The following is an 8,669-nucleotide window of genomic DNA, read 5'->3' as shown; positions in this document are numbered from 1 at the left end:
GGTCGTGGGGCCTGAACTCTGGGCCTGGGTGCTGTCCCTCAGCTCTTCAGCTCAAGGCTAGCGCTCTACCACTTGAGCCACAGCACCACTTCCGGTTTTTTTCTTTTTTGCTTATGTGGTGCTGAGGAATCGAACCCAGGGCCTCATGCATGCAAGGCAAGCACTCTACCACTAAGCTACCTTCCCAGCCCCTACTATGGTAAATTTTATGTGATGTTTTGCACCACAGTTAAAACAAATTTTTGCTGGGCGCCAGTCGTCACACCTGTAATCCTAGCTACTCAGGAGGCTGAGATGTGAGGGTCACGGTTCAAAGCCAGCCTGGGCAGGAAAGTCCGTGACACTCTTATCTCCAATTAACCTTAAGAAAACTGAAAATGACACTGTGGCTCAAGTGGTAGAATGCTAGTCTTGAGCTGAAGTGCCCACGGACAGTGCCCAAGCCTGGAGTTCAAGCCCCATGGCCAACAAAAAAAAAAAATTTAAATAGGCAAAATATCTTTATCTTTTATTTCTTAAAGAGTTTATTGATATTAATAAAGTACTTTTAAGTTTTTAACTTAGCCAGATGCTTTCAACAACTTATTTATTGGTTCATTGATTTGTATTTTAGAGAGGAAGAAGGTGAAGAGGAGGAAGTTGGAGACTTTCGGCTAGTCCCAAATGATAGTGAGTTTGGTAGTGACGAGGTGAGTATGAAGAGAAAGTAATTGAATTCTGTGTGTTACTACTCTCAGGCTCTTTGTTTGAGTTCTTAGGAATTCTAAGTTTGGCATTTGATAAGTAATATTCTATAATGAAACATTTAGGTAGATGTTTATAAATCGTAATCTCAGTTCTCTGAAGGCTGAGGGAGGAGGATTGAAAATTTGAATGTAGCCTGGTCTCTAATGAGACCCTGTCTCAAAAAAGCAAAAAATAAAAATAAAAACAGGAAAAAACAAAGGCTATTATATGACTAAGACAAGGGAGTATTAGCCTCTTATAAATGCTATTTGAAACCAGGTGCTGATGGCTCATGCCTGTAATCCTAGATACTAAGGAGGCTGAGATCTGAGGATCACGGTTCAAAGCCAGCCCGAGCAGGAAAGTCCAAGTGAGACTCTTGTCTCCAATAAACCACTCGAAAACTAGAAGTGGTACTGTGGCTCAAGCGGTAGAGCACTCACCTTGAGCTAAAGAGTGCAGGGATCGTGCCCAAGCCCAGAGTTCAGGCCCCACAAAGGACCAAAAGAAAGGAAAAAAAAAAAGTAGAAAACAGTATGAGAGTTCCCGAAATTTAAAATAGAATCACCACCACCACCCCTTTTTTTTTTTTGGTTACACTTTGTGACAATCAATGGAAAAGAGCCTGAACCACTGGAACCAATTTCCTATGGATTTGTGGCATAATAGATGAAAAAATAAATCATCTAGGGTATTTTTTAAATTACCATCTGATCCAGCAAACCAACAACTTCACATTTTAGTACAAACTCAAAGTAAGTGTAAATAAAGACCCAGACAATTTGTATACTTATATTCAAAGCATTCCTTACAATAACCAAATTGTGGAAGAAACCCAACAGTCTGCAGACAAATACATGAACAAAATTTAGTATATTCATACAATGGCAAAGTTAACTTTTCAAGAAAGGGCATTCTTGTTTTTTTTTGGTGAGACATACTCTTGCTACCCTCATACAAGAGCCTCCTGCCTCACCCTCTTGAGTGCTAGGATTTCAGATGTGTGGTGGCACAATCACTTAGACCTAGAGGAAGGAAATCCTGCCAGATATCACAATATGGATGAACCTTGAGGGTGTTATGAGAATATGAAGCCAGTCACAAAGCGACAAATACTATATGAGTCCCCTTTATATGGTATTTTGAATTGTCAAATTCATACACATCAAAAGTAGAATATAGCCAGGCATGATGGCTCATGCCTGTAATCCTAGCTACTTGGGAGGCTGAGATCAAGAAGATTGGAGTTCAAGGACAGCCAAGGCAAAAACTTTGAAAGACCTAATTTCCACCAATAAAAGCTGAATACAGTATGGCCTGTCAATTTGTTTCCCTGCGAAACATAAATAGAATTGAGGTGCATGCTGGCTTAAGCAAAAAAGAGCTAGGGATGTGGCTCAAGTGGTAGAGTTTCAACCTAAATAATACCCTGGCCTGCTTTTATCCCTGTATTAGTAAGAAAAAAGGAGAAGGAGAAGGAAAAGAAGGGGGTGGTGATTGGATGGGTATGGACTTTCAGTTTACAAGATGGAGAGAGTTTTAGAAGTTGCTTATACAACAGTGTTAAATTTTTTTTTTTTGGGTCCGGTCGTGGGGCCTGAACTCTGGGCCTGGGCGCTGTCCCTCAGCTGCCTCAGGCATGCAAGGCAAGCGCTCTACCACTGAGCCACCTTCCCAGCCCCTCCTTGAGACTCTTATCTCCCATAATCCACTAGAAAACTGGAAATGGTGCTGTGGCTCAAGTGGTAGAGTGCTAGCCTTGAGCTGAAGAGCTGAGAGACAGCTTCCAGGCCTATAGTTCAAGCCCCATGACCCACAATCAATCAAGCAATCAATAAATGCTATTTGAGGGGTTGGAGTTGTGGCTCAACCCCTGGCGTGGTACCAGCCAAATGAGCAAAAGCATCAGGAACTGAGTTTGAGTCAGGATCTCACAAAAACAACAACAAAAACAATTCTGTTTGAATTAAGGTCGTATTTTATTCTACTTAACTCTGGGTATGATACTATGGTTTTACAGGATGAACACAGTGACTCTGGTAATGAAGATATGGCATTGGAAGACCATGAAGATGATGATGAAGAAGAGCTCCTTAAACAATCTGAGAGGTTGAAAAGGCAAATGTAGGTGTTTTGGTGTTTTTTTTTTGGTCGGTCATGGGGTTTGAACTCTGGGCTTGGGCGCTGTCCCTGTGCTCTTCAGTTCAAGGCAAGCGCTCTACCACTTGAGCCACAGCACCACTTCCGGTTTTCTAGTTGTTTATTAGAGATAAGAGTCTCGTGGACTTTCCTGCCCGGGCTGGCTTCGAACCCTGATCCTCAGATCTCAGCCTCCTGATTAGCTAGGATTACAGGCGTGAGCCACCGGAGCCTAGCTTAAATGTAGGTGTTTTTATATCCATTCTTTGATGGCTAAAAAGTCAGGTCTCTAGCCCTGCATTTTGCCGGTTAAATGGAGATAAGATCTGTCTCACCAACTTTTCTGCCTGAGCTGGTTTTGAACCACAATTTTCTAGATCTCAGCTTCCTGAGTAGCTAGGATTACAGACATGAGCTACTGGTGCCCAGCTATCTTATAATTAGTATAGGTATCTTAACATTGTTTTTTCTCATTGTATCCATTATCTTATCTTCTATTCTTCAAAATTGTTTTCTAGGAGATTGAAGAAATACCTGGAGGATGAGGCAGAGGTATCAGGAAGTGATGTGGGAAGTGAAGATGAGTATGATGGACAAGAGATTGATGAGTATGAAGAGGATATAAATGATGAAGTACTTCCTTCTGACGAGGAACTGCAAAGCCAAATCAAGAAAATACACATGTTTGTATCCCAACAAGTCCATCTAAGTAATATGGTGTTTATTAAGCCAGTGCCTATCCTGCCACAATGGTCCTGGTTTTGAGCACTTTATTTCTCTTATAGGAAAACCATGTTGGATGATGATAAACGTCAACTACGTTTATATCAAGAGAGGTACCTTGCTGATGGGGATCTACACAGCGATGGTCCTGGGAGAATGAGGAAATTTCGATGGAAAAACATAGGTATCTTGATTACTGCTTTCAGAAACAAATGGTTCCATTGTACACATTTGTCCAATTTAAGATGATAAATGGAGGCTGGGAAGGTGGCTCAGTGGTAGAGTGCTTGCCTTGCATGCATGAGGCCCTGGGTTTAATTCCTCAGCACCACATAAGCAGAAAAAGCCAGAAGTGGCACTGTGGCTCAAGTGGTAGGGTGCTAGCCCTGAGCTGAAGAGCTGAGGGACAGCACCCAGGCCCAGAGTTCAGGCCCCATGACTGCCCCCCCCCCCAAAAAAAAAGATGGTAAATGGCAGTCAAAAAGAAAACAAGCACTGTGGAGGACTTCACTGTAATCATTGTTTTCTGATAGTGGGTGGGAATAGGATGGGAATGTCAATGTATAGTAAATTATAATAGTATATTTTATGTCTGATCACCCTCTCCTATGAGACTATAGAATGCCAAAACCCTTATCTCTTTTTTTTTTTTTTTTTGTCGGTCGTGGGGCTTGAACTCTGGGCCTGGGCGCTGTCCCTCAGCTCTTCAGCTCAAGGCGAGCGCTCTACCACTTGAGCTACAGCGCCACTCCCTTATCTTTCTTTATTTTAGATGATGCTTCTCAGATGGACTTGTTCCACAGAGACTCTGATGATGACCAGATTGAAGAACAGCTTGATGAGACAGAAGCCAGATGGAGGAAAGAGAGAATTGAAAGAGAGCAGTGGCTTCGGGACCAGGTAGAAAGTTTCAGAGAATTGCCTATTCTGACCCCGGTTATGAAGATGAGAGGTGCCAGTCAACTATCTTATAAGAAGAGTTTCAAAATCCTAAGCATAATATTACTATCAATCCTTTTAATAATTGTGTTTGCTTTTTGCATTGAGATTACCATGGACACTTCTTTTAGTGTTTGTTCAAAATCTTTTTTTTTTTCCCTTACAACAAGCAAAGGTTGTAAAAAACCAAACAGACAATATCCCCATAACCAACTTCACCACCCAGTTTATGTTAACAATTTACAGAAGGTAAATTTTTACAGAAGGTAAAGTTTTCAGTTGATGCTCTATGATTTTTATTTTCAGGCCCAACAGGGGAAAATTACAGTTGAAGAAGAAGAAGAAATTGGGGAAGATAGTCAATTTATGATGCTAGCCAAGAAAGTAACAGCCAAAGCACTGCAAAAGAATGGTGAGTTCTTTTTTTTTTTTTTTTTATTGTGAAAATACTGTACAGAGGGGTTACAATTACATGGGCAAGATAAGGAGTACATTTCTTATCAAGCATTGTAGCCTCCTCCTTTGTTTCCCCTTCCCATCCCATCCTCCCTCCGCACCCCCGCCCTCCCAATGGTGAGTTCTTGTTTCTTCTCAGAGTCTAGCTGTTCAGGTTTTTAGTGTTGGAGCCTTGGAACGACTAACTTTAGGGGCTCTTTCAGCATAAGCTTTGTCTAATATTGTCTTAAAGAGGCCCCACAGAGGTGAGTAGAGATGGTGAATTTAGATCTTAAACTATTGAGCAAGTGGTTGTATAATGTAGCTTGTTTTGCTTTCTATTCAAACTCAATAGTAGTGAATTCTGGCTTCTCTAATTGGTTGGCCAGAACTATATAGAGCTGGGATTTGAGTCCAGGTATTCTTATCTCCAGAAATGAATTTCTTGATCATTACTGCACACTCTTAAACTATTCTTGTTAATGATTAAGTTCAACATAGTTGTATCTTTGCTTAGGAAAAAATAAATGTTTTAGTGGAGCCAGGTACTGTTGGCTCACGCCTGTAAACCTAGCTACTCAGGAGGCTGAGATCTGAGGATTGGGGTTCAAAGCCAGCTGGGCTGCCCATGTAATTGTAACTCTGTACGGCGTTTTCATAATAAAAAAAAAAAAAAGCCAGCTGGGCAGGAAAGTCTGAGACTCTCATCTCTAATAAACTACTAGAAAACCAGAAGTGGAGCTGTGGCTGAAAGTGATAACGTGCTGTATTTGAACAAAAGAGTTCATGGATAGCCCAGGCCCTGAATTCAGGCCTATGACAGAAAAAAAAAAAAAAGTTTAATGGAAGAAGTGAGTAGTCTATAAGCCAATGTTGAAAACATCACAGAACTGAGATTAGTAGCCAACCTAGGAAATAGTACTAGGAAAGGAAAAATATGTCCAGATCCATATAATAGAAAGAACTAGTCTCTTCTTGATAATCTTAATGCACTGATTATAAAAAGCCACTATAGTTGCAAAGAGGCCATTATGAAAAAAAATTCTTGTGTCTTTAGTTATTGATTTTATCCCAGGGTTTCTTAGCTGTTTAAATGTAAAATCAATTCTACCCAGATTTGCCGAGAACAGCCTTCTGTCTTTTCTTTCCAGCCAGTCGGCCTGTGGTTATTCAGGAATCAAAGTCTCTTCCCAGTAATCCTTTTGAAGCCATCAGACCAGGACGTGCTCATCAGGTTAGTTGACCATGTTAGTCTGACTTTATGGTCAAGAATAAGGCCCAGGCGGGCTGGGAAGTTGGCTCAGTGGTAGAGTGGCTTGCCTTGCATGCCTGAGGCCCTGGGTTCGATTCCTTAGCACCACATAAGAAAAAAGAAAAAAGCTGGAAGTGGCGCTGTGGCTCAAGTGGTAGAGCGCTAGCCTTGAACTGAAGAGCTGAGGGACAGCGCCCAGGCCCAGAGTTCAGGGCCCATAACCGGACTCAAAAAAAAAAAAAAAAAGAATAAGGCCCAGGGGCTGGGAAGGTGGCTCAGTGGTAGAGTGCTTGCCTTGCATGCATGAGGCCCTGGGTTCAATTCCTCAGCACCACATAAGCAAAAAGAAAAAAGCCGGAAGTGGCACTGCGGCTCAAGTGGTAGAGCGCTAGCCTTGAGCTGAAGAGCTGAGGGACAGTGCCCAGGCCCAGAGTTCAGGCCCACAACCGGACCCAAAAAAATAAAATAAAAAAAAGAATAAGGCCCAGGTCAAGCTAAGGTATTAGTCTCTGTCATTAGAAGAGGGCAGTAGCCTCAGAAAATGGAAGTAGATATCAAAGAAGACTGCTGTTTCTTTTCTACTTGAATAGTGTGGCAATGTGTCCCCTCAATACCCAAAGGAAGACAGAAGTCCAACTTTTTATTCCTTGCTTGGCACTTGAGATTTAATACTAATGATTCTTCTTTCTTCAGCCAAAAACAGGCTCACTGCTAAACCAGCCCAAAGCTGTGCTTCAGAAACTAGCTGCCCTCTCCGACCTCAATCCCAGTGCTCCCCGAAATTCAAGAAACTTTGTCTTTCATACAGTTTCTCCTGTGAAGGCTGAGGTGGCAAAGGAACCATCTAAGTCTCAGGTAGGAAATTTAATAAATAATGTGGTACCTCCACAAAACAGAATTTATTTATTTTAGTTAAAAAGAACAATCAGAGAGCCAGGCACACCTGTAATTCTAGCTACTCAGGAGGCTGAGATCTGAGGTAGAAAAGTCTATGGAGACTCCTGTCTCCAAATACCAAAACCAGAAGTGGAGCTGTGTCTCAAGTGGTAGAGCACTAGCCTTGAGCAAAAAGAAAGTCAGGGACAGAGCCCAGTGCCTGAGTTCAAGTCCTAGGACCAGCATTAAAAAAATAATAATAAAAAAGCAAAACAAGACAAGAATAAAAATTCTGAGATTTTTGTTGTTGTTGTTTGTATTGTTGTTAACCAATCATAATTTTAACTATGAGTTGCTTACTTACTAATTGAAGGTTAGTACCTGTATGAATCTTTCTCCCTCTTTGCTTTCTAGGTGAGGAGAAGGGGTCCATCATTAATGCCATCTCCTTCTCCTAAACGCCTCAAAACAGATGATAGCACTTCAAGATCAAAGCAAAGCATCTTCAAATACTTGGAAAGCTAACAGCATCAAGAATAACAGAATCTCTGCTCAGATTGCTTTGAGAGGTTTCTGGTACTGAAGATTGGAACCAGTGATCTCCTTTCTTCATAATCAATGCATTAAGATTATGAAGAGACTCCAGTTCTTTCAACTATATGGGTCTGGACATCTTTTTCCTTTCCTAGTATTATTTCGGAGGTTGGCCACTCAATTCTATGGTATTTCCAGCATTGGCTCATGAAATATTTAAGTGAAGTCTTACTTACTCCATGAAGCATTTGACATTTTTCCCTAACAGTTTCCTGGGTTGATACCTCTTTGAGATAGAAATAGTTGGAGGATGAGGACAAAGAGAAGGAAAACATGGCATTACAAATAATTACAGAGCCAGGAGCCGGTAATCCTAGCTACTTGAGAGGCTGAGATCTGAGGATCACAGTTCAAAGCCAGCCCAGACAGGAAAGTCCATGTGACTCTTATCTCCATTTAGCCACCAGAAAACTGGAAGTGGCACTGTAGCTCAAGTGGTAAAGTGCTAGCCTTGAGCTGAAGAGCTCAGGGACAGCCCCCGGGCCCAGATTTCAAGCCCTACAACCAACACCCCCAAAAAAGAAAAAAATTACAGAAAACAGCGAAAACCAACACCAACATGACCTTTTTATATCCAAAAGATTCATACGATGGTGACCATGATTCAATGAAGGAAAAACTTAGATAGAGGGCCTAGGGACCAGGGCTGTTGTATTAGTTTTGTCTATTTCATTTGCCTGTATACTTTCCAAGGTAGTCTGAAATTTCTAGTTAGCTTTTCTGCTTTTATCATAAGGACTTTCTAATAATAAGTCCTTAAATTAGGATTAACAGTTTTCTGGACTAGCATTCAGTTATTTTCTAGAGTTAAGAGATGAAGAAAAAGGGTAGTGTCTGAGCTAGGCGCCAGTGGCTCACACCTAGTCTGAGATCTGAGGATCACAGTTCAAAGCCAGCCCAGGCAGGAAAGTCTGTGAGACTCTTTATCTCCAATAAACCACTAGAAAACCAGAAGTGGCGCCCCACAACTGACAAAAAAGCGGGG

The 8,669-nt window shown here is 41.5% G+C and overlaps 1 protein-coding gene across 1 annotated transcript in view; it reads left to right on the top strand.

Annotated features, from left to right (window-relative positions):
- The window catches only part of Clspn (claspin), a 35,816-nt gene extending 27,821 nt beyond the window's left edge, over nt 1–7,995 (top strand). Inside the window, exons 17-25 of the mRNA XM_013034046.1 lie at nt 614–689; nt 2,747–2,850; nt 3,384–3,548; nt 3,651–3,772; nt 4,361–4,488; nt 4,834–4,939; nt 6,114–6,196; nt 6,908–7,069; nt 7,505–7,995. Coding sequence (XP_012889500.1) covers nt 614–689; nt 2,747–2,850; nt 3,384–3,548; nt 3,651–3,772; nt 4,361–4,488; nt 4,834–4,939; nt 6,114–6,196; nt 6,908–7,069; nt 7,505–7,615 — 1,057 coding nt within the window. The 3' untranslated portion in view covers nt 7,616–7,995. The remainder of the gene's footprint in view (nt 1–613; nt 690–2,746; nt 2,851–3,383; nt 3,549–3,650; nt 3,773–4,360; nt 4,489–4,833; nt 4,940–6,113; nt 6,197–6,907; nt 7,070–7,504) is intronic.
- Nucleotides 7,996–8,669: the final 674 nt, after the last annotated feature.

The sequence above is a fragment of the Dipodomys ordii genome, unplaced genomic scaffold, assembly GCF_000151885.1.
Source record: "Dipodomys ordii isolate 6190 unplaced genomic scaffold, Dord_2.0 Scaffold181, whole genome shotgun sequence".
NCBI lineage: Eukaryota > Metazoa > Chordata > Mammalia > Rodentia > Heteromyidae > Dipodomys > Dipodomys ordii.
The sequence above is the reverse complement of the archived record's forward strand: the minus strand, read 5'-3'. Positions and strand labels throughout refer to the sequence as shown.